The 26,263-nt window shown below is 37.3% G+C and overlaps 1 protein-coding gene across 7 annotated transcripts in view; it reads left to right on the forward strand.

Moving 5' to 3' along the window:
- The window catches only part of LOC123548818 (uncharacterized), a 166,952-nt gene that overhangs the window by 102,686 nt on the left and 38,003 nt on the right, over window positions 1-26,263 (forward strand). For 6 of the 7 annotated variants that reach the window (XM_045336373.2, XM_045336380.2, XM_045336378.2 and 3 more), the window contains 6 exons: window positions 2,047-2,148; window positions 9,107-9,212; window positions 15,192-15,399; window positions 17,130-17,258; window positions 21,786-21,876; window positions 22,938-23,109. In XM_045336373.2, coding sequence (XP_045192308.2) covers window positions 2,047-2,148; window positions 9,107-9,212; window positions 15,192-15,399; window positions 17,130-17,258; window positions 21,786-21,876; window positions 22,938-23,109 — 808 coding nt within the window. Of the gene's footprint in view, window positions 1-2,046; window positions 2,149-9,106; window positions 9,213-15,191; window positions 15,400-17,129; window positions 17,259-21,785; window positions 21,877-22,937; window positions 23,110-23,775; window positions 23,948-26,263 lie in introns of all 7 variants that reach the window. The other variant, XM_045336379.2, reaches the window with a different exon arrangement.

Consider the following 26,263-nt stretch of genomic DNA (forward strand, 5'->3'; position numbering starts at 1 on the left):
CTTGGTCCTTCTCTTCCAATTTGAGCCGCACCATGAGAAAATCAACATAGTGCATTTGCAATCAGCATGGATCCAGACCAGCTGTGCATCTGTGCAGTCTAGTCAGGATCAATACTGTTCGCTTTCAGCACCAATAATTGCAATTAGAGAAACCTTTAGCGAACAGTATGGATCCTGACCAGACTGCGCAGATGCGCAGGCTGGTCTGTATCCATGCTGGTCGCAAATGCACTATGTTGGTTTTCTCATGGTGCAGCTCAAAATTTTGTCAGTGTCTTATTTTCAAGGATAGCTTTCAATATTGTAAATATATTTAGGAAATCTGCTATGCTATTGTAAAGTCATTTATATTTATGGGGGACTAATTTCTTGGTTGTATGAAAAGCTAAAGCTGAAGGATGGAACAAATTATTTCCAGTCGAGCCCATGGCAGCTGTCACATTTACCTCGCCATCATCTAGAAAGGGCTGATAGTTCTAGAAACAGCACCAGTTTAAGTAAATCATTGCCAGCTGCAACCGGGAATGGAACCTGGATCACTGGCATTGTAATCCAATGTGCTTAACACTGCAATGCTCACTCCAGTATATGGCCATCCTTGAAACTATACATCCCACAGTGCCAATGAATACCCAGTTGTTCTGTCATTTAATTTTGAAATTCAGAAGGAAATACCCATTTTGGTGCAAAGCATGAAATTCTATTACAACCAAATTAATTGATTTTACAGCACTAGGAGATACAGTAATTGAGTAATTCCACAGTTTCATTATATTATGGAAATTGCCAGACCAGACTAGAAAGGAAATTCTCTTTTACAAAAACTCAGTTATAATGATATATTTGTATGATAGCCACAAAAGGAGGCGATAATTTCTGGAGGAAAAATTAATTATCTAAGTCATTTGTGCCATTGTGATACACCATTTGGTTGTTTGAGACAGATATCATTTCAGTCCTTTTTCTGCTTGGTATATTAATGAATCATAGAAGTGCCAACAGCAAAATGCCTAACAAGCAGCTTTATTGTAAAGCTGTAAAAGATCATTATAAAATGTTTTAGTAGATATAAATAAATTGTGTTGTCAGTAATTTTAAAAGGTTTGCTAAATTGCTGCTTATAAACTTTGGTTAGCTTAGTAGGTTACTAGTAAGGTAGCTGACTAGGTTAGCTCAGTAAGTTAGTAAGGTAGTCAGCTAGATTAGCTCAATAAGTTTACTACGGTAGTTAGCTAGAGTAGCTCAGTAGGTACCTAGGGTAGTCAGCTAGGTTAACTCATTAAGTCACTGAGGTAGTCAGATAGGTCAGTTCAGTAAGGTTACTAAGGTAGTGAGCTGGGTTAGCTCATTAAGTCACTGAGATAGTCAGATAGGTCAACTCAGTAAGGTTACTAAGGTAGTGAGCTAGGTTATCTCATTAAGTTACTGAGGTAGTCAGATAGGTCAACTCAGTAAGGTTACTAAGGTAGTGAGCTAGGTTATCTCATTAAGTCACTGAGGTAGTCAGATAGGTCAACTCAGTAAGGTTTCTAAGGTAGTGAGCTAGGTTATCTCATTAAGTCACTGAGGTAGTCAGATAGGTCAACTCAGTAAGGTTTCTAAGGTAGTGAGCTAGGTTATCTCATTAAGTTACTGAGGTAGTCAGATAGGTCAACTCAGTAAGGTTACTAAGGTAGTGAGATGAGTTAGCTCAGTAAGTTACTTAGGGGCCTCCTTAGCTGAGCGGTTATGGTCGCTGACTTCAAATCTCTTTCCCCACACTGATTTGGGTTAAAGCCTCATTCGGGGCATTGAATTCTTCATGTGAGGAAACCATCCAGTTTGCTTACGGAAGGTCGGTGGTTCTACCCAGTTGTCATCCTATGATGAAATAATGCACAGAAGGGCACCTTGGGTCTTCCTGGTTTTGACCTGGCTACTAAATACTTAAAAAAGAATTAAAACCTGCTATATTATATTGTAGTAACAAGTAATATTGACTTCTCATTGATATATACTGACATTGTTTCCATGGATATTTGCATGTTATTATTTGTGTATTTACAGGAAGGTATGGCACAGAATAAGATGAATGTTCTACACTGGCATATAGTTGATGATCAATCTTTCCCATTCTACAGTAATGCTTATCCCGACCTTAGTGCAAAGGTATGTACCTCAGTTACGATTGGCATGTCCTACGTGCAAAGGAATGTACCTTAGTAATGCTTAACCTGGCCTTATTTGAAACAAAGCTTGTTCACTAGTTATGCTTATCTTGACCATAGTGAAAAAATCTGTTCACTATCCTGACTTCAGTGCCAAGGAATGTATCTTAGTAATGATTATCCTGTTATCCTTGCCTTAGTTCAAAGGAATGTTCACTAGTAATGCTTATCCTGGTCTTAGTTCAAAGGAATGTTCACTAGTAATGCTTATCCTGGTCTTAGTTCAAAGGAATGTGCACAAGTAATGCTTATCCTGGCCTTAGTGCAAGGTATGTTCACAGTAATGCTATCTGGTCTTATTCAAGGGTATGTTCACAAGTAATGCTTATCCTGGTCTTAGTTCAAAGGAATGTGCACAAATAATGCTTATCCTGGCCTTAGTGCAAAGGTATGTTCACAAGTAATGCTTATCCTGGTCTTAGTTCAAAGGTATGTTCACAAGTAATGCTTATCCTGGTCTTAGTTCAAAGGTATGTTCACAAGTAATGCTTATCCTGGTCTTAGTGCAAAGGTATGTTCACAAGTAATGCTTATCCTGGTCTTAGTTCAAAGGAATGTGCACAAATAATGCTTATCCTGGCCTTAGTGCAAAGGTATGTTCACAAGTAATGCTTATCCTGGCCTTAGTTCAAAGGTATGTTCACAAGTAATGCTTATCCTGGTCTTAGTTCAAACGAATGTGCACAAGTAATGCTTATCCTGGCCTTAGTGCACAGGTATGTTCACAAGTAATGTTTATCCTGGTCTTAGTTCAAAGGAATGTTCACTAGTAATGCTTATCCTGGTCTTAGTTCAAAGGAATGTTCACTAGTAATGCTTATCCTGGTCTTAGTTCAAAGGTATGTTCACAAGTAATGTTTATCCTGGTGGTCTTAGTTCAAAGAAATGTTCACTAGTAATGCTTATCCTGGTCTTAGTTCAAAGGAATGTTCACTAGTAATGCTTATCCTGGCATTAATTCAAAGGAATGTTCACTAGTAATGCTTATCCTGGCCTTAGTACAAAGGTATTTTCACAAGTAGTGCTTATTCTGGCTTTAGTACAAAGGTTTGTTCACAAGTAATGCTTATCCTAGCCTAGGTCAAAAGTGTGTTCACTAGTAATGCTTATCATGGCCTTACACGGTGGCGATACCCTGGGTATGCAGGGGTGCAAAATGGCGGCGGAATCTCTCGATTCAGGTAACATTTTTCATTATTACACTCTTAATACTTAACCAATTTTAATGAAATAAAGACGAGTGCCCGCTCATAAGAATACTACACCCTCGGCTATAAAGCTAGGGCTCCTGGGTTTCGTAGTTTTTGTGAAAAGAGCAACGGCGCATTCTGACGGAAAAAATGCAACTGCTATGTAGGGGGGCATTTTTCTGAAAATGACTAAGTCAGCTATCCCCGTGTGTTTTAAAAAACGGCTTGTGGGGCGGAACGCTTTACGATCTCCTTTACCACCGGTGCAAATGTCATGTGAGAATAGTAAAATTTAATTTGAAATTCAAATGCTGTTTCAATAAGACTAACCCCGACGTATATTACTAAAAACATATTATATCTACGTTGCCGCAGTTGGATTTTTTGAGAATTTTGCGGCCAGGGTTTATATCAGTTGATCGTCTGCATCTCCACAACCAGGAACAGCGATGCTAACTTTCATAAAAACTCTTTTAAAGAAATTTGAAAAAAAAGAATTAAAGGTGGCATTAGAAGTCGCATTGTACTGAAATATAGTCATGACAGTTGAAACTTGAAATATTCTATGGTTTTAAGTGGTAAAGCAGTTATCTGAATAACGATTTTAAACATTTTCAATATCACTATCTTCCTCCTTATTTTAAAAAGAATTGCTCGTAAAACATAATATTATTGAATAGATTCTTTCAATTCTTTTTTTTTTTCAACTCCAAGAACCATGTTGGCCCGTTTAAATTTACTGCTAGTACGAACAATATCAAGTTTGATGGGCCAAACTCTTTCACATACACAGGCTAAATTTATGTCCGGAACAGTTTACAACAATTCGGTTTGAAATATCACGCTATGATTTTGACTTTCACTATATATTTCTGTTTACGTTATAATTAACAAATATACTTATAAGGATCTTACATGCCTGCCTGTGTAAGACGGGGTTTTCCCTACCCGAGGGACAGTGTGGAATGGAAAAGCGAGCGTTAGCGAGGTTTTTTATCGATGCTGTCCCGAGGGTAGGGAAAACAGCTGTCTTACACAGGCAGACATGTTAGATCATTTTTCTTGCCTATCATGTTCAAAATTGATCGTGGAGACAAACAGGTTTGGGTATTTCCTGACATTATTTATAAAGTTTATGACGTCACAATGGTACCAGTACTATGTGACGTCACCTTAGTGCACGCTATTTTAGACAAGGTTTTTCCCTAGGGAAAGACAGGAATATCTATCACCGGCGTGTGCTCGGATATATGTATACTTTCCCCGCTAGGTAGGCAAGAATATAAGGATCTTACATGCCTGTCTGTGTAAGACGGGGTTTTCCCTACCCAAGGGACAGTGTGGAATGGAAAACCGAGCATTAGCGAGGTTTTTTATCCATGTTGTCCCGACGGTAGGGAAAACAGCTGTCTTACACAGGCAGACATGTTAGATCATTTTTCTTGCCTATCATGTTCAAAATAAATAGTGGAGACAAATAGGTTTGGGTATTTCCTGACATTATTTATAAAGTTTATGACGTCACAGTGGTACCAGTACTATATGACGTCACCTTAGTGCACGCTATTTTAGACAAGGTTTTTCCCTAGGGAAAGACAGGAATATCTATCTCCGGCGCGTGCTCGGATAAATGTTTACTTTCCCCACTAGGTAGGCAAGAAAAGACGTTCTTCTTCATTTTTTCCAAAGTTAAAACGGTTAATCAGGAAATTAGATAAGGAAACATTGTTACCACGGCACTCGTAAGACCGAAAACAAAATAAAATATTTAGTGGGACATGAAGAACGCTAACTGGCTATAAGTATATGAGAAAAGTAAGAAAAACAAGATGTGTTTTTGAAGCACAATGCCCCCGTTGAAATATGAGGCTGGAAAAAGAGCTATGTGCTTGACGTGTAAATATGTCAAAACGAAGACCAAGGTCAAATGTTTATTTACCAATGTAATGAGCATGTACAATGAATGGGATGTGTGAATATGGAAGGATTTCATAAAGAAATAAAGAAAGAAGTGTTTGGCCTCGAAAAAGTTATCTTGAATGCCGAGTTCATATTTTTAAGAGAGAGAGAGAGAGAGAGAGATAGAGGCCAACAAAGATATTGTCCCCGATTTAACGGATACGGGGATAAAAACACAGGGAATATTATCAAAATACAAGTATGAATCTGAGCAGACGGAGCTGACAGTTTGTTCCACATATATGTACCCTAATGTGTCCGTAGAAGGCATTTATATGTTTACTTTATATCCACCTTCAAAATAAAAAATCCTTGGAAAGGTTTTTTTCACTGAGATAATTTCTATCCATATTATATATACTTTATGTATCAAATGATCATATCACTGCGTGCCTGTAGCAGCCAAGCAGCCAGTTAAGTCACCCCCACATGTCAAAAGCACCCCCACATAACATAATGAAAACACCTCCCCCACATAGCATTTCCTTTCAATCACCTGGAATTGCCGAAAACTGGCGATTTCACCCGCTAAAAATCTACAACAGCTTTGGAATATGTCAAGCCCGGTTCCGCCCCACAAGCTGTTTTTCGAAACACACGGGGATAGCTGACTTAGTCATTTTCAGAAAAATGCCCCCCTACATAGCAGTTGCATTTTTTCCGTCAGAATGCCCCGTTGCACTTTTCACAAAAACTACGAAACCCAGGAGCCCTAGCTTTATAGCCGAGGATGTAGCATTCTTATGAGCGGGCACTCGTCTTTATTTCGTTAAAATTTGTTAAGTATTAAGAGAGTAATAATGAAAAATGTAACCTGAATCGAGAGATTCCGCCGCCATTTTGCACCCCTGCATACCCAGGGTATCGCCACCGTGGCCTTAGTTCAAAGGAATATTCACAAGTAATACTTATCCTGGCCTATGTCAGAAGTGTGTTCACTATTAATGCTTATCATGGCCTTAGTTCAAAGGAATGTTCACTAGTAATGCTTATCCTAACTTTTATTAGTGTGAAGGTATTATCGCTATGGTATTATCCTTACTTATGTTGATGCCATCCACAGTCTGAGGGCATAAACCTTAGTTATGTCGAAACCAGCCTTAGTGCTATGGTATTATCTTTGATGCCATCCACAGTGTGAGGGCATAAACCTTAGTTATGTTGAAACAAACCTTAATTTAAGCGAAGGTATGTTCCTTAGTTATGTTGATGCCAACCATAATGAAAAGGTATGTTTAGATGCTGACCTAAGTGCAGATGTGTATCTTTGTTAATAATGCTTTGAAAAATTGTATCTGTAATATGAAAACTAAACCAAGTGTTGCTGATTGCCACCATAGTACTATGTTGATGTAAGTATCCTCCTCTATTTCCTTAAATATGTTACCTGGCAAGCATAATCATGCTAACTTTAGGGCTAGAGCATGTTCTAGGAAATTTGACCCATACTTAATGCCAGAGTAAGTACCTTATAAATGCTTACATTATTCTGTTTGCAATGCTGATGCTAGCTTTCAGCATCCTGTACAAAATGCTTAATGATATGTTCCACAAAAAAAATGTGTGCAATAAAAAAACCAGTACAGACTTAAAATTTATTGATACTTTTTTATGCCCCCACTTCGGGTGGAGCATATAGATTTGCCCTTGTCCGTCCGTCCGTCCGTCCGTCCTTCCGAGAATGTTGTGTCGTGCCTAGCTCCAAAAGTATTTGACGTAGAGTCACAAAACTTTACAGGAATGTTGGTCAGCAAGTGTAGTTGCGCACCTGGGGTTTCGCGTTTTGATTCATTCAGTCATGTAGAAGTTATGGCCCCTGACTTTGTAAAAATTGGTCATTTTAGTGTTGTGTCGTGCCTAGCTCCAAAAGTATATGACTTAGAGTCACAAAACTTTACAGGAATGTTGGTCAGCATGTGTAGTTGTGCACCTAGGGTTTCGCGTCCGGATTCATCCAGTCTTATAGGAGTTATGGCCACTGACTTAGTAAAAAATTGGTCATTTTAATGTTGTGTCGTGCATAGCTCCAAAAGTATTTGACCTAGAGTCACCAATGTTTACAGGAATGTTGGTCAGCATATGCAGTTGTGCACCTGGGGTTTCGCGTCCGGATTCATTCAGTCTTGTAGGAGTTATAGCCCCTGACTTAGTTAAACTCATGGTAGCTCCAAAAGTATTTGACCTAGAGTCGCCAAAGTTTACAGGAATGATGGTCAGCATGTGCAGTTGTGCACCTGAGGTTTCGCATCCGGATTCATTCATTCGTGTAGGAGTTATGGCCCCTGACTTAGTTAAAAATTGGTCATTTTAATGTTGTGCTGTGTGTAGCTCCAAAAGTATTTGACCTAGAGTCACCAAAGGTTACAGGAATGTTGGTCAGCATGTGCAGTTGTGCACCTGGGGTTTCGCGTCCGGATTCATTCAGTATTGTAGGAGTTATGGCTCCTGACCTGGGAAAAAATTGTCATTTTAATGTCATGTAGTGGGGGCATCTGTGTCCCATGGACACATTTCTAGTTGACACCAGTAAAGCGATCTGTATACATAATTAGGGATATTTTGATGTTTCTTCAGAAAGAAATCATATATTAATTTTGGACCGCTATATTTAAAATGTTAGTCGAGTTTTATATTTGTACTGTGGTATTCAGTTTCGTTTATGTTGTATAAACTTTCTCTTTTTAAGACATTTTTTATTGCGGCCATATGTTAATCCTACATAATTAATTTTGTTTAACTTTCTGTACACTGTTAATTCAGTGTCTTTTTAAGGCCGCATTTAAATAAATGATATATCTTTTGCCTTTATTATCAGTAATGTTGCTGGACTGTGAAATTGACATAATTATGTAGTTTGTAAGGATGAATAATTATTAGGACTTTACTTTTGAAATTTTTTTGTTCTATCCTAAAGTTACATTAGTAATGCATTTAAGTATAAAATGAACACAGACTGTCTGTAGCCAAACTTTTATGTGCCCTCAGAAACTTGTGGGGATAGAGGACCATAATAATTGCTGCTTTGTCCGTCAATCTGTTTGCAAAATACTAAAAAATGGCTTGTCTGGATAACTCCAGTTTTTTGTAACAGATCTAGTCCAGACTTTCAAGAATGTATCAGTATGAAAGACAACAGGTCAAAACATTTATTTAGGAGTTTGGCCATTTAAAAATTGACAGAATGCTACATTTTGCTATACAAGAACTCCTTATAACAGTTTTCAAGGGGTTTGGTCCAAACTTATTAAAATTTGGCACTTTTGACTGAACTTGTTAGCATAAAAATGTACTATATCAAGTTAACCTTTAGCCTGCTGGCAGAAAGTGATTCTACATCTGCGACCAGTGCAGACAAAGATCAGCAGGCTATTCATGGTCTGCACTGTTCGCTATTCAGTCAGTAAAATTTCTGCGAACATCCCTTTAAATAATAAATGGTACTGTTCACTGATAGCTCTAGCTTCAGTTTTTGTGTTATGAAATATATCATATTTTTTTATTACTTTAAAGAGATTGATCTTATGTAAAAGTCATCAACAGAAATTCTTTGCATGGAAAAAAATTAAGATAAGATCTATATTGAAAGAGAGAGGGTGCTTTAATTTTAAGAAAATAGTTAACAAAGATTGTTTATGAGGTCATTTACTCACTGCAGAACTGTTTATTCATGCTTTTAAATAGATTAATTTCTATACTTTCTTATGTTTTAAGATATGACGTGCTTCAAAATATGTTTTGTTACTTTTGCAGGGAGCTTTCCATCCTACATTTGTGTACATGCCAGAGGATGTGGCAGATATTATAGAGTACGCACGCTTACGTGGAATAAGAGTGGAACCAGAGTTTGACACACCAGGTAAGAGTGGTACCGTGTCAGAATTCCCCACCCCCCTCCTAACAAAATCCCCACTTGGATGGCATTCTGTAACTCTTAAAGAAAATAAAAATCTTCCTCCTTTTCAGCTTACTGATTTTTCCTCTCTTTTTACTCAAATTCTTGGAATGCAAGTTGTCCAATTGATCTTATATGTACATGAATGGTGATTTTGTTTTGGCAGTGTAAGAAGGACCAACTTTTTGGTGGGGTGTGGTATCCCATTGTTTTTTCTTTTTTTTTTCTAAGAAAAGGAATCGAAATATTGTTTACCTAGTAAACATCTGATGCAATATTTTCACAAGTGGCATAGCTACAAGTAGACTTACAAAGTCTGTTGAGATGAAGTAGTCCATAATAAAGTTTATTTCGTTCTTCATAATGACACTGATGATTTCTAAGAAAACCATTTTCTCTCTAGGCTAAACTCAACAGTCTTACAGTAAGAGTCATTGATAAGAGATACTGTAAAAAAAAATCAGAATGTGCTATCTGAGAGGATTTTATGGCAGAGATATTTATGTTAACCCTTACCATGCTGGATACAATTGATTCCAGTCTAAGGAATCTTGACAAGAAACTGCTCAGCTCTGAGCAGTAACACCTCAGCAGGAATACAGTTATAATTACTCTACAGACCCTTTGATCTAATATACCCTGACAGTCAGCTGGTGGTCAGCAATCTGAGGGATAGAGTTGGGCTGATAAGAATTACAAGCACACAGCCGAAGCTAAACAATATTAAAGAAGACCTATGGACATAATTTATACATCAGTATAGCAACAATTATCTCATGATTTCTTTATTTGAAGATTGCTTTTGTATATACAGTTATTGCTAATAAATGATTTTGCTGCTTAAAAATAGGGTGTCAAAATTAAAGTATAAATTTAAATTATCATTCTAAATTCTGTTATATTTTAATTTCAGTTTTTTTTTAATGTCAAATATAGGTAAAACATTGCTAACAATCAAAGGCCCTAAAAAGTTATAGTTTTTAATTACAATATGTAGAGTCTCTGTAACAAAATATATATTGATAACAATTAGTAACATTTTATGAAAAGGAAACAAAATATGAGCCGCGCCATGAAAAAAAAACCAACATAGTGGCTTTGCGACCATTATGGATCCAGACCAGCCTGACATTTGAATAGGCATAATAAGAAGGATATACATGTCTTATAATGTCTTATTACATGTATAACGTCAGACGGGAATGAAATGAATTTGGTGTTCTTGAGTCTCCTGGTCGGCATTAATTTAAACATTCTGACCTCAAACATTTTTATGCTTTTACAATAAAAACCGGCTTTTCATGTTTTTAGAACAAAAAAAGTAAAAATAAGTAACAATGATAATTAAAAGTATGTTTTGAATTTAGCCAACACAAAATACATTTTTTTCTATATTCAACTGTAGAATATTAATGATCATGATTTCTTATTATTTTTTTTAGCTTTTGAAGCTTTAACTCTTACTATGTACCTTGTTTCTACAATATAAACTTGCCCATCTTTCAATTTTGACAGTACCATTTATAGTTTATAGGGGTATTAATTGAAAACTTACTAACTGAATTGCAAACAGTGTAGATCACGATCTTGTTCTTTAATGGTAGCAGAGGCAAATTCAGTTGCCACTGCAGTTGCCGCTAGCATAATATTTAGAGTTAAAATTATTTAAAATACATAGTTTTGAACTTTTGACCTTACTTGAACAATAATTTAGTTACAAGCTTTCTTCACAATCGAGCTAAAATATATTAATAAAACCTAACAATTACATGTATGTATAAATATGTAGTATATTACAATGTAATTACATACATACATACCCACATAGAAGCCATTACAACAAGGAGGACGGGGGTCCTTTTATCATGGGGATCAGGGAGGACACAAATATGAGTCTGGAAGTATGTTTCAAACTTATCATAAATAAGATGAATAAAATTAAATATATCCACAGATGAAATTAGTATAATTTGTTTGTTTGTTTTGGGTTTAACACCGTTTTTCAACAGTATTTCAGTCATGTAACGGCGGGAAGTTAACTTAACCAGTGTTCCTGGATTCTGTACCAGTACAAACCTGTTCTCTGCAAGTAACTGCCAACTTCCCCACATGAATCAGAGGTGGAGGACTAATGATTTCAGACACAATGTCGTTTATCAAATAGTCACGGAGAACATGCGCCCCACCCAATGATCGAACTCACGACCCCGCGGTCCGTAGAGCGACGTTCTACCTACTGAGCGAAGTGGGCGGGTTGAAATTAGTATAAGCCGTCTAGATCCTGAGATTACACCATATCAACACTAAACTTGTTGGAGGTGGGGGCAAACTACACACTCCCCCAAGCCCTGGTCTGATGCCCTACTCCCTTCCTCCGTCTAGTATGTCCAATAAATGATACATTTACTATATTTGGACATAAACTGTAGTGTCAGTGTAACATGCACTTCCATAATCAATTTACGCAATATTTGATAGACTCAGGGGTTAATTCAGAGGTTGCTTCTGTCTGTGGTGCTCTCATGAATGCTGTGTTTTTGTGCTTTTTAGACATGCTTGGATTCTTAGCTCACTGATATTGTAAAATGTGCATCTGGACTGAAGTCGAACACATCACCATTTTAATTTTTCTTTAGACAAAGGGTTTCAAGTTTTGATCAAGAAAAAAACATAGAAAGTTAATGTGTTACAGATTTTTAGATTACAATTTGCCAAGATGTTCAACATTATATCAGCCTCCAGTGTTGGGTCATAATTCACTGTGATCAGTAAGCTTGTCAGTGATAAATGATAATGAGATAACATGCTGGGCAGCAAACCACAGATATTTTCTGTATCTGACCAAGATTCCTTAGACTGGATTCTGCCTTTGCGACCAGTGTAGATCATGATCTGCACTGTTCGCCATTCAGACAGTATCTTTTTTGGTAAGCACCCCTTTTAACAGTTAATGGTACTGTCCAAATTGAAAGATGGACAAGTTCATTATAGAAATTTAGCAGGGTAAGGGTTAAAAGACTCTAACAACTGACGGCAGTCTAATCTACAAGTGAAAATGTAAAATTTGGATTTGGTGAATGATAGTGTGATCTGATAAAAGAATAAAACAAACAAACAAAAAATTCATTGAGTTTTATGTTTGCAGCAGTTTTAAACTTAACCACAATTACTCCAGTGTCATCATGACATCACAGTGACATAGCAGTTTTATAAAATTATAGATCTTCTTTTAAATTTTTCATTTTCATATAGTTTATGTTATTGTAAGAAATTGTGTAGCTAAGTTTTTGTAGAATTAGTTTAATTCCGGAAATGTCTCTGCACACAATGACAACAACATAAAATGACTTTCTCTTTCAAACTAATGAATGGGGTTGTCTATGACACAACAGTCAGATAAACAATGTTTATGACATTTCATTATTCAAAAATAATGATGATTAATTCATATTTTGTTTCTCGTTTATTTTCATTTTATTGTATTACAGTGGCCTTTGTTTAATAAAAACAGAAATGTTAACAAATTATCAGGGTTTTTTTCACAGTGGCCAATTTTAGAACAAATTCTGTAAATTAGAAAATAGTTAGGTGGACTTGGTCTGCTTAGATGAGATTTTGTTGGGGATGATTTTGTACTTTGGTTCTCAACAGTTCCATGTTTCAAAATGCTAAAAAGTATTGCACACAGATTTTCTCTTGTTTTCTCACTATTGTGTACAAAATACACATAGAATACAGATTTTTATGCCCCAACTATTTTTGTGGGGGGGCATATAGATATGCCCGTGTCCGTCCGTCCGTCCATCCTACTGAGAATGTTGTGTCGCGCGTAGCTCCAAAAGTATTTGACGTAGAGTCACAAAACTTTACAGGAATGTCGGTCAGCATGTGTAGTTGTGCACCTGGGGTTTTGCGTCCAGATTCATTCAGTTGTGTAGTAGTTATGGCCCCTGACTTAGTAAAAAATTGGTCATTTTAATGTTGTGTCGAGCGTAGCTTCAAAAGTATTTGACCTAGAGTCACCAAAGTTTACAGGAATGTTGGTCAGCATGTGCAGTTGTACACCTGGGGTTTCGCGTCCGGATTCACTCAGTCGTGTAGGAGTTATGGCCCCTGACTTAGTTAAATATCGATCATTTTAATGTTGTGTCGCGAGTAGCTCCAAAAGTATTTGACCTAGATTCACCAAAGTTTACAGGAATGTTGGTCAGCATGTGCAGTTATGCACCTGGGCTTTTACGTCCGGATTCATTTAGTCATGTAGGAGTTATGGCCCCTGACTTTGGTCATTTTAGTGTTGTGTTGCGCATAGCTCCAAAAGTATTTGACCTGGAGTCACCAAAGTTTAAAGGAATGTTGGTCAGCATTTGCAGTTGTGCACCTGGGGTTTCGCATCCGGATTCATTCAGTATTGTAGGAGTTATGGCCCCTGACCTAGGAAAAAATTTGTGTCCTTTGTCATGTGGTGGGGGCATCTGTGTCCCATGGACACATTTATTGGTTTATTTTGAACAGCAGAATTTGAAGACATTAAGATTTTACTCTATGATATGACATAGTACCTTTAAATCATCAGGTACAATGCTTCAAGAAATAGAATATCATCTGTCAGCTAGATACCATAAAAAAGTATCTATATAAATTTTACTATTCTTTTTATACTTCTATTGAAATTTCAAGGTCTTCACCTGTTTACAATTGCCTTATAAAGCAAGACAGCTATAAAAGACATAGTGCATTGGTTTTTGGACGATAAATCTCTTACACACCTATTGAAATGGTTTATCAGACAATATATCACACAGATATGAGATATTTTATAGGCAGAAAATCTTAAAAATAAATTTATGCAAGTTATGCAAGTTCTTTATTCTTTTCACTGGATAAGGTGGGTGGTGTGTGGGGATCAGTCAAGGTCACTGGCTTCAAATTCCTTACCTTAAACACAACTGTAGGCTTAAGTTTCACAGCCTTAAATGTTAAAATAGTCATATGACCTTAGCTGTAAGATCACTCATAAGTCAATAGAGGGTTTAAATTCTTTATTGGTGGAAGTTATCATGGTTTGATAGTTCTACCAAGGTGGTTGCATGTTGAAATACTGTCTGAAGGAGAACTGTACTCCCTCCACTTCTATATAAACCAAAGATGTCACGACTTCAGCTAAGTGTAACTTAGTACTTAACTGAACAAAACCACTTGAATAAGTAAGCATGTTACATCTGCTTAAAATCTGCTTAAGATTGAATTACTGAGATATGATACTTTTCCAAAGAATAGAATTACTTTGTATCCTACTAGACTAGTATTGAACTATAAATTACGATTAAGTGTAAATCAAGTAAACCTATTTTAACCTTTGGCCTGCTGGCAAATTTTGCCATTGCGACGTGCAGGCTGATCTTGATCTGCACTGTTCCCTAATCAGTCAGTAAATTTTCAGTGGACACTCCTTTGAATAATAAGTGGTGCTGCCCAAATGATGGACCAGTCCATTTCGATATTTAAGTAGTGTAAAGAATAAGACAGTTTTATATCACGCTGTATACAGTAAAACACCCATCACTCAAGGTGGCAAGGCGAGCAAGTTTTTAAAATGCTCCAATTATCCAGTGTTTTGAGCAATCCAAACATTAAAAATGGAAGGAAAATGTCATGGAACCCCATTAATTGCTTATCTGGGAGCTTGAGTCAAGCAGGCGGTGTTGCACTATACTTGTATTTGATTTCTATTTTTAGAGCAAAATTCTAGCTCATCTTGGTCTGCACCATTCACTGTTCAGTCAGTAAATTTTCAGTGAACACACCTTAGAATAATAAATGGTACTGCCCAAATTAAATGCCAGACAAGTCCATTTTAGAAATATAGCAGGGTAACAGTTAAATGTTACTGCTTGTTTTCAGTATTAAAATATTGGCATGTTGACCTTCATACTTTTTCAGGTCACACATATTCATGGGGATTGAGTAGACCAGATTTACTGACTCAGTGTTACCAAGGGGACCGACCCGTGGATGGCTACCTAGGCCCAATGGACCCAACAAAGAATGAGACCTTTAGATTTCTGAAAAATTTCTTCAAAGATGTCCTTCATTCGTTCAAGGATCAGTATATACACTTGGGAGGAGATGAGGTCCCTATGACATGCTGGTAAGCATTCAAATGAAGTACTCTGAAATTATGTGATAATATTATATATTTTAATGTAAAAAGGTAAAAAAAAAATTGTTACAAATGCACAAAAAGTTGTTGACTTGCTCAAATGATACTGGCACATGATCTGATTACATGATATAAGCACTTTTCAAATGCCAAATGGAATGTCTTTGGATCCTCACACCAACATCCTATTGCAGATAAAAGATCAGTAACTGGCTGCAGTGTGCCTTTGTCCACATTGGCACTCCAAGTTTTACAATGGCCTTATTGGACCATTATTACATGAAGTGCACCATTATGACCAAAAGGCATGCCGCAGCTTTTTATTATGCCCCCGGCATCTACTGATGCGGGAGGCATATAGTGATTGTCCTGTCTGTCCGTCCGTCCGCTCATTCGTTCGTTCGTCTGTCCGTACGAGGTTAACCAAATGGGACCGTTTTGTCTAGCATCAATATCCCTTACTAGAATGACTTGATACTAATGCAGATGTAACCTGTGACCATTCCTCATCTTCAGACATCACCTGACCTCAGTTTGACCTTATGACCTTGAACTTGACCTCGTTTTGGACTTAGATTGCTTTGTATTGACAAGGATGCCACCGGGGGCATTGAGCGTTTATTAAACGCAGCTTCTTGTTAACTTCATAATTATGATTGGTCTAAAATTCTGTGGAATTGTTCAAAATGGCAATTCTATGCACTCAAATTTATGGATTTTAGATTTTAAAAATAAAAGAAAATAGGAATTATTTATTCATTGAGATTTAATGTCAAGGATTGACACTGTTGCAATAACCTGTGGCACAATCCCTTTCAGAACAATGCAAATATAGTCTCAAGCAAGGTTTAATGTATTTGTTTGTTTGCTTAGGATTTAGCGCAGTTTTTCAACAGTATTTTAGTTATGTAATGGCAGGCAGTTAACCTGACCAGTGTTCCTGGATTTAGTACCAATACAAAGCTGTTCTTCGCAAGTAAGTGCAAGCTTCCCTACATGAATCAGCGGTAGATGATGAATGATTTCAGACACAGTGTTTTCAATAGAATCATCACAGAGAACATACGCCTCACCCAGGGATCGAACTAACAACCCCGCACTCCTAAAATTTGTGTTCTTCCTATTGAGTTAAGCGGGTGGGCTACAGGTATATTGTAATGTCAAGTGCAAATTTTTGTAAATCTAGTCCGAGGTACTGCAGATGTTTCGGTGATTACATCACAGGAACTATGTTAAGTAATCGGGCCCATTATGACAATCAGTTTTCAACTACATACTGTGAAATCATTAATATTTGTGGATTTTTTTGTTATCAATCCACAAGATTAAATCCAAACAAACAGGTGAAATTTTCATTCCGTTTGTATTCAGAAGTTAAAAACCTCCACAAAATGGCCATTTTAGCCAAAACCGTGAAATTATTTAACAGTAATTTGACATTTTAGTACTAGTAAGGAAAGCCGTGTGCTCACGGGAGCTACGTTAACAGTCAAAAAATGCTGAAATACCATACATGAATATGTAATTGCATAAAAGTTGAAGATTGTTAATATGGATCCATTACCTTTAACTGAAATGTCAACAGTTTTTGCCTATTCACATTGTGTAGCCGTTTTGTTTTTGTTGTCGGGTAATTTTAAGAAAACAGCATTTTCAGTTAAATCATGCAAGATCCTTTGTGACACAAAGAATGTTAGTTTTTATGTATATTTATACAGGCAGTCCAATTTAGAGGTAACAAAGTTCCTAGCAAAACTTGAGGGAAAACCAGAGTCTGACATACGGAACACTGATCCGTACTATTACAGTTACGACATTCGTAAAGTGCTTGAATACTATGTAACAAGGTGAGCAACCAATATTGGTTTTACATACATTAGTGATTTTGTGAGTAAGAGATGCTAAGAAATGCTATCTGCAAAAAAAATAAAATTGCCCTAAACAAATGTTTATCTTGCCTCCTGCAAGTTTTTGGCATTTCTTTTTGGTAAAAAAGACTGAATCCCAGTCAGGTTTGTTATTCAATACTGGGTTTGTTACAGATTTTGTAGATTTCTTTATAATGTCCAGTTATGATGAGTGACTGCTGCAGTAGCCTAGTGACTGAGCACCTGCTTCAAATGGAGGAGGTTTTGGGTTCACTCCCTTGGCCACATTATACTAAAAACATGAAAAACAAAGGGAGCGGTGGTCTAGTGGATAAGGTGTCGGCCGCTCAATCCAGGGGTCGTGGGTTCGAGCCCCACTGGGGTCATGACCATGACTTCTTATATGACACCAGTACTGGTTTTTACAGGAAGGGGACTCAAGAGTGGTTACAATAAGCTTGAAGCTTCCATCACAATCAAGCTAAAACAAATTGATATAAACTAAACATGAAAATGATGCCAGTAACTCCCGTGCTTGATGCTCAACATTTAAAAGGGAAACTGGCTTCTCTTCTTTCACACTACAATAGGAATAATACCATTGGGAATAGCGTCCCAGAAATGGTAATTATATAAATTGTTAAACTTGTTTCACTATGAGTTTGAAATGAATTATGAATTAGTATGTTAGTAATATATGCAAGTACAAATTGGCAGGCAGGAAAAATAACCATTACGTGGTTTATTCATGACTTGATAGAGGATAAAATATGTCATGGAAATCTATGTTAGGCTCACAGCTTCATATGAATCATATATATCCTTTTTTTGGTCACTGACAGACCATATTGCTAATAACATTTCTTTAATGGTTTTTATGCCCCCACTTTGAAGGGCGCATATAGATTTGCCCTTGTCCATCCTTCCGTCCTCCATCCGTCCGTCCTTCCGAGAATGTTTTGTCGCGCCTAGCTCCAAAAGTATTTGATGTAGAGTCACAAAACTTTACAGGAATGTTGGTCAGCATGTGTAGTTGTGCACCTGGGGTTTCGCGTCCGGATTCATGTAGTCATGTAGGAGTTATGGCCCCTGACTTTGTAAAAACTAGTCATTTTAGTGTTGTGTCGCACCTAGCTCCAAAAGTATTTGACGAAGAGTCACAAAACTTTACAGGAATGTTGGTCAGCATGTGTAGTTGTGCACCTGGGGTTTCGCCTCTGGATTCATTCAGTCTTGTATGAGTTATGGCCCCTGACTTAGTAAAAAATTGGTCATTTTAATGTTGTCGCACCTAGCTCCAAAAGTATTTGACAAAGAGTCACAAAACTTTACAGGAATGTTGGTCAGCATGTGTAGTTGTGCACATGGGGTTTCGCGTCCGTATTCATTCAGTTGTGTAGGAGTTATGGCCCATGACTTAGTTAAAAATTGGTCATTTTAATGTTGTGTCGCGCCTAGCTCGAAAAGTATTTGACCTAGAGTCACCAAAGTTTACAGGAATGTTGGTCAGCATGTGCAGTTGTGCACCTGGGGTTTTGCATCCCAAGAAAGCATATATGTTTATATGTACATTAGATATGGTTATTTTTTGCATTTTTTTTTTTTTAAATAGCAACATATTGTTTTCCCAAAGTTGATCTGTGTCCTTTTTCATGTAGTGGGGGCATCTATGTCCCATGGACACATTTCTAGTTTTGTTTTACTTAATGTTGATAATTTTGACTGTATTATTTTGTCAGTGGACAAGGTCTGTGTTCCACATCCAAAACAATAGAGAGGTTCAATTTCATATGTACGCATATGTGTAGTAAATCCCTATATAATGTAAGTAACAGTAGCAGTAATAATTGTCCAATAGCTTTAATCGAATTTCCCATTAATGGTAAATTAAAACATTTAGTTTGGTTAAAACTGTATTCTTTTACCACATCTTCCTTAACATAACATTCTACACAATCATTGGACAATTTTATGGCAGAGGTGTAGGTCATGTGAACAGTTATTGAAAGTGAAAAAAGATCTTACAAATTGTATGCCCAGCCCCCCACCCCAGTTGGCTGAGAAGTGATCTCTACTCATCAAAGGTGCACCAAACTATTTTGGCAAAGGAAAAATATTTTCACAAATTAAGACCCAGTAAATGCCCCAGAGGCCACCTTTTCATACATGCATTTTTAGCTCACCTGTCACAAAGTGACAAGGTGAGCTTTTGTGATCGCGCGGTGTCCGTCGTCCGTCCGTCCGTCCGTGCGTCCGTCCGTAAACTTTTGCTTGTGACCACTCTAGAGGTCACATTTTTCATGGTATCTTTATGAAAGTTGGTCAGAATGTTCATCTTGATGATATCTAGGTCAAGTTCGAAACTGGGTCACGTGCCGTCAAAAACTAGGTCAGTAGGTCTAAAAATAGAAAAACCTTGTGACCTCTCTAGAGGCCATAATTTTCAATGGATCTTCATGAAAATTGGTCAGAATGTTCATCTTGATGATATCTAGGTCAAGTTCGAAACTGGGTCACTTGTGGTCAAAAACTAGGTCAGTAGGTCTAAAAATAGAAAAACATTGTGACCTCTCTAGAGGCCATATATTTCACAAGATCTTCATGAAAGTTGGTCAGAATGTTCACCTTGATGATATCTAGGTCAAGTTCGAAACTGGGTCACGTGCCTTCAAAAACTAGGTCAGTAGGTCAAATAATAGAAAAACCTTGTGACCTCTTTAAAGGCCATATTTTTCATGGGATCTGTATGAAAGTTGGTCTGAATGTTCATCTTGATGATTTCTAGGTCAAGTTCGAAACTGGGTCACGTGCCATCAAAAACTAGGTCAGTAGGTCTAAAAATAGAAAATCCTTGTGACCTTTCTAGAGGCCATATATTTCACAAGATCTTCATGAAAATTGGTCAGAACGTTCACCTTGATGATATCTAGGTCAAGTTCGAAACTGGGTCACGTGCCATCAAAAACTAGGTCAGTAGGTCAAATAATAGAAAAACCTTGTGACCTCTCTAAAGGCCATATTTTTCATGGGATCTGTGTGAAAGTTGGTCTGAATGGTCATCTTGATGATATCTAGGTCAAGTTCGAAACTGGGTCACGTGCGGTTAAAAACTAGGTCAGTAGGTCTAAAAATAGAAAAACCTTGTGACCTCTCTAGAGGCCATATATTTCATGAAATCTTCATGAAAATTTGTCAGAATGTTCACCTTGATGATATCTAAGTCAAGTTCGAAAGTGGGTCACTTGCCATCAAAAACTAGGTCAGTAGGTCAAATAATAGAGAAACCTTGTGACCTAACTAGAGGCCATATTTTCCATGGGATCTGTATGAAAGTTGGTCTGAATGTTCATCTTGATGATATCTAGGTCAAATTTGAAAGTGGGTCACGTGCCGTCAAAAACTAGGTCAGTAGGTCAAATAATAGAAAAACCTTGTGACCTTTCTAAAGGCCATATTTTTCAATGGATCTTCATGAAAGTTGGTCTGAATGTTCATCTTGATGATATCTAGGTCAAATTCGAAACAGGGTCATGTGCGGTCAAAAACTAGGTCAGTAGGTCTAAAAATAGAAAAACCTTGTGACCTCTCTAGAGGCCATACTTGTGAATGGATATTCATAAAAATTGGTCAGAATGTTCACCTTGATGATATCTAAGTCAAGTTCGAAAGTGGGTCACGTGCCTTCAAAAAGTAGGTCAGTAGGTCAAATAATGAAAAACGTTGTGACCTCTCTAAAGGCCATATTTTTCATGGGATCTGTATGAAAGTTGGTCTGAATGTTTATCTTGATGATATCTAGGTCAAGTTTGAAACTGGGTCAACTGCGATCAAAAACTAGGTCAGTAGGTCTTGAAATAGAAAAACCTTGTGACCTCTCTAGAGGCCATACCCTTGAATGGATCTTCATGAAAATTGGTCAGAATGTTCACCTTGATGATATCTAGGTCAAGTTTGAAACCGGGTCACGTGCCTTAAAAAACTAGGTCAATAGGTCAAATAATAGAAAAACCTTGTGACCTCTCTAGAGACCATATTTTTCAATGGGTCTTCATGAAAATTGGTCAGAATTTTTATCTTTATAATATCTAGGTCAAGTTCAAAACTGGGTCACATGAGCTCAAAAACTAGGTCACTATGTCAAATAATAGAAAAAACAACGTCATACTCAAAACTGGATCATGTGGGAAGAGGTGAGCGATTCAGGACCATCATGGTCCTCTTGTTAAAAAATCAAATCCAGCGGGAGACCCCTCACCCACCTAACATGGGCAGAGGCCCCCCTTCTGTACTTACCCACTCTTGGGAGTTGGGAGCTATGCTCCTCGGCAGCACCCCCTCCCCCATACACACACACAGTCAAATATTTCTGGATCTGGGCCTGTCCTGATGATTCGTATACATATGCATACCTTTACAAGTAGGAAATCACAGCCTTTCAAAAATATTTGATTTTTTGCTACATTTAAAACTTTACTGTATGGTTCATTAGCTAGATATTGTTTTCAGGCTGATAAAAGATCTGAAGAGTTTGGGCAGTAAGAGATCTAATGGTGTTAGGCTGGTGTTCTGGCAGGAAATTATGAACAATAATGTACAGGTAAGTCAGACTGGTAAGACTTGATGTAGAGCTAAATAAGAAACTTGAGCATGGAAATCAGTTTTAGAATGCAGCCTTGTCATTGGTCATTTTAAAACTGAACAAAAATAATCCACCAATAATATTTGAGAGATTAGAAGACTGGTCTACAAATTATAAGAATTTGTTTACTTGCTCATATGGTATATCTGGTGTCAATGGGTAAACAACACGACACTAGTAGCTTCCTCGCTTGGTGCTCAGCATTAAGTGGAAAGTTTAGTACTAGGACTGGACAGCCAGTGACTGGTTGGGGTATCATGTCACATGTCTATGGCTTGATATTCCAGTAAGCCAGCACTATAAGATTGGGCATTTTGCTCACTGCTACAAGTAGAAACTGTTGTTTATATGACTGAAAAATTGTTGAAAAAGATTTTAAACTCGAACACACATACATGCACATAGATTTTAGAGTTCTATCTGCTTTAATTTGTATGTTAAAATCACATGAGAATACAGTGTATAAGTACACTATGGAAAGTTTATTTTTAGCCTGCATTATGTTTAAGAGGATCATGTAGATGCAGATAATGGTCCAGTTCCAGAAGCTTCTCTGACACTTTACATGTCGGGCAAAAAATACCAGTACTTGTCACTTAACGGTAATTATGCATTGGACTCATCAATAAAAAGTTTATTCTAGATGGAGAAGCATGGGCTCTAAATCGCTATTTGAGCCACGCCATGAGAAAACCAACATAGTGGGTTTGCGACCAGCGTGGATCCAGACCAGCCTGCGCATCCGTGCAGTCTGGTCAGGATCCATGCTGTTCGCTTTCAAAACCTATTGCAATTAGAGAAACTGTTAGCGAACAGCATGGATCCTGACCAGACTGCGCGGATGCACAGGCTGGTCTGGATCCATGCTGGTCGCAAAGCCACTATGTTGGTTTTCCCATGACATGGCTCATTTCTGGATTTGAAGCCTTGGTTTTTACTTGATTACAAATCTGAAGCCTCATCTTAAAGGAAAAAGTAATGTTTATAACAAATATAGAATAAGGTTGGATATATTGCAGCTTCCAAATGACACAATAATTCAAGTTTGGCAGGGCGGAATGGAAGAGGTTGAGAGAGCGATCGCGCTCGGGATGAATGTGATATACTCGTCATGCTGGTACCTTGATCTCATTGAATATGGTACCAAGTGGTCAAAATATTACCAGTGCGATCCTGCCGACACCACTTATGGTAATACTAATGTTCAATGTTGTTTTTATTAACAGTGTGCATGTGCCATGCAGATAAACTTGGATATACTGAAGGCTTTTGGGAGATTGTTAGGTCTGGACAAGTTTCAGGATGTACCGATTCAATAAAAAAGTTGTTTAGTGCTGAATATTGGTAAACAAACACACGAAGTTTCGTTTTCAGTACTGTACATTCATGACTTGTAAAAAAAGTTTAAGAAATTTAACATGCCAGAATTTTTCATATTGAAAATAGAATGTACAGTTTTTCAGATATTTTAGAGATATAAAAATAAATGGTTTTCAAATTTTTATGATGAAATATATGTGAATTTTATTTGCATGTTTCACAGCATTTTTGCAAAACAAGATATTCAGTGCAATAAACAAATAACTTAGTAACCTGTATCTTTGGCTTGAAGTTCAAAATCAACTAACTATAAATAGATTATGAAAAGGGTGCTGTATAAATCTGCTATGATATAATTAATAGCATATAAACAGGATTGTTTACAAATCTCTTGCCGTCCATGCAAAATGGACTACACTTGTGTATCCTGAAACTCGGACAAGACTTAACATGATCAGAGTTTTGAAACAATGCCAGACTTTAATGGGTAACAATCCAAGTTTGTCGTACATTTCATCAAAAAATGAATGTTTTCAGCTGCCAAATGATACAATAATTCATGTTTGGCTCGGCCATCACGAGGAGATTGAACGAGCGATATCTCTCGGATTCAACGTACTTTATTCATCATGTTGGTACATTAACCTCATAGAGTATGGTATCCAGTGGCCTAAGTACTACCATTGTGACCCGGTGGACAATAACGATGGTAACGTTTAGCAAAACCGAAGAAACCTGCTTTTCACGCATACGGCAGTCTTAACTTTAGAATGCTCAAGAGAAAAAAAAAAATCTTTCTCCCTCATTGAAGAATCTGCTTCTGTTATATGTGTACTTCTGGGCCCATATTTTTCATTAATTAAGAGGTAGACTCAGATGTGGTATTTTTGCGATTTTAGGATTATAAGGGTTCGGCTTATACAAATCACAAACGAAGAAGACGCAGTTGCATTATTTTTTTCTGTAAATAAATCCAAAATATTTGAAATAGGAATTGCATACTTTAGGCAAATAATCAATTTTTAGCTCACATGTCACTTTGTGACAAGGTGAGCTTTTGTGATTGCACAGCGTCCATCGTCCGTCCGTGCATCCATCCGTCCGTGCGTAAACTTTTGCTTGTGACCACTCTAGAGGTCACATTTTTCATGGGATCTTTATGAAAGTTGGTCAGAAGGTTCATCTTGATGATATCTAGGTCAAGTTCGAAACTGGGTCACATGCAGTCCAAATCTAGGTCAGTAGGTCTAAAAATAGAAAAACTTTGTGACCTCTCTAGAGGCCATACTTTTCAATGTATCTTCATGAAAGTTGGTCAGAATGTTCACCTTGATGATATCTAGGTCAAGTTCGAAACTGGGTTATGTGCCATCAAAAACTAGGTCAGTAGGTCAAATAATAAAAAAAACCTTGTGACCTCTCTAGAAGCCATACTTATAAATGGATCTTCATGAAAATTGGTCAGAATGTTCAACTTGATGGTCAAATAATACAAAAACCTTGTGACCTCTCTAGAGGCCATATTTTTCATGGGATCTGTATGAAAGTTGGTTTGATGTTCATCTTGATGATATCTAGGTCAAGTTTGAAACTGGGTAAACTGTGGTCAAAAACTAGGTCAGTAGGTCTAAAAATAGAAAAACCTTGTGACCTCTCTAGAGGCCATACTTATGAATGGATCTTCATGAAAATTAGTCAGAATGTTGACCTGGATGATATCTAGGTCAAGTTCGAAACTGGGTCATGTGCAATCAATAACTAGGTCAGTAGATCAAATAATAAAAGAACCTTGTGGCCTCTCTAGAGGCCATATTTTTCATGGGATCTGTATGAAAGTTGGTCTGAATGTTCATCTTGATAATATCAAGGTCAAGTTTGAAACTGGGTTAGCTGCGATCAAAAACTAGGTCAGTAGGTCTAAAAATGGAAAAACCTTGTGACCTCTCTAGAGGCCATACTTTTGAATGGATCTTCATGAAAATTGGTCAGAATGTTCACCTTGATGATATCTAGGCCTAGTTCGAAACTTGGTCACGTGTCGTCAATAACTAGGTCAGTAGATCAAATAATAAAAAAACTTGTGACCTCTCTAGAGGCCATATTTGTCAATGGATCTTCATGAAAATTGGTCAGAATTTTTATCTTGATGATATCTAGGTCAAGTTCAAAACTGGGTCACATGAGCTGAAAAACTAGGTCACTGTGTCAAATAATAGAAAAAACAGCGTCATACTCAGTTTAAAACTGGGTCATGTGGGGACAGGTGAGCGATTCAGGTCCTCTTGTTTTAATTGGAATATGGGAAGAATATGGGCTTTAAAGTAAGCAAAGCTGCTATGTTAATTGTTCAGGGTATGGTCTGTAATATACTAGTATTGTTTCGCCTCTTTGCTTAGCCAGTGCTATTCAGATCATGTTTTATTGCTTATGATCCTACCCTCAACCCTGCCTCCCTCACCTCCATCTACTTCCAACTTAGAAAAAGAGGAGTTATATTGATTTTCTCCAGTATGTCTTGTCTGCTGGTGTGTCTGTCCATTGTTTGACCATTTGTTTTCTTATCAGTTACCAGAGAGGAGAATGATTTGACACACGGTTGTCAGACTTTTAGGATTATAACTTGTAGTCCGCATATGACCTTTATTGTTGAATGCGTCAGTAGGTCAAAGTCAAAATGCCCTTTAGACTGAAAATGGTTTCTGATCATTAACATGGGGGTTTTAGTCTAGTTCTTTACAGTCTTCAAAGCTTGTAGGATAATTGTCTGTGGTCAGTGTATGACCCATATTGTTTCAAGGGACAGTAGGTCAAGGTCACATTGACCTTAAAATGGAAAACGGTTTCCAGTCAGTACTAGCAAGTTGAGAGTGCTTGTGTCTGCACTCCTCATACTGAATAGGATGATCGCCTGTGGTCAGTAGATGCCCCGATTGTCAAGGTCACAGTTGTCTGGAGACTGAAAAAGATTTCTGATTGATAACTGGAAAATGTTTGGGCCTACATTGGTCAAAGGCCACTGCATACA

This window comes from Mercenaria mercenaria, chromosome 6 (assembly GCF_021730395.1).
Source record: "Mercenaria mercenaria strain notata chromosome 6, MADL_Memer_1, whole genome shotgun sequence".
Taxonomy (NCBI): domain Eukaryota; kingdom Metazoa; phylum Mollusca; class Bivalvia; order Venerida; family Veneridae; genus Mercenaria; species Mercenaria mercenaria.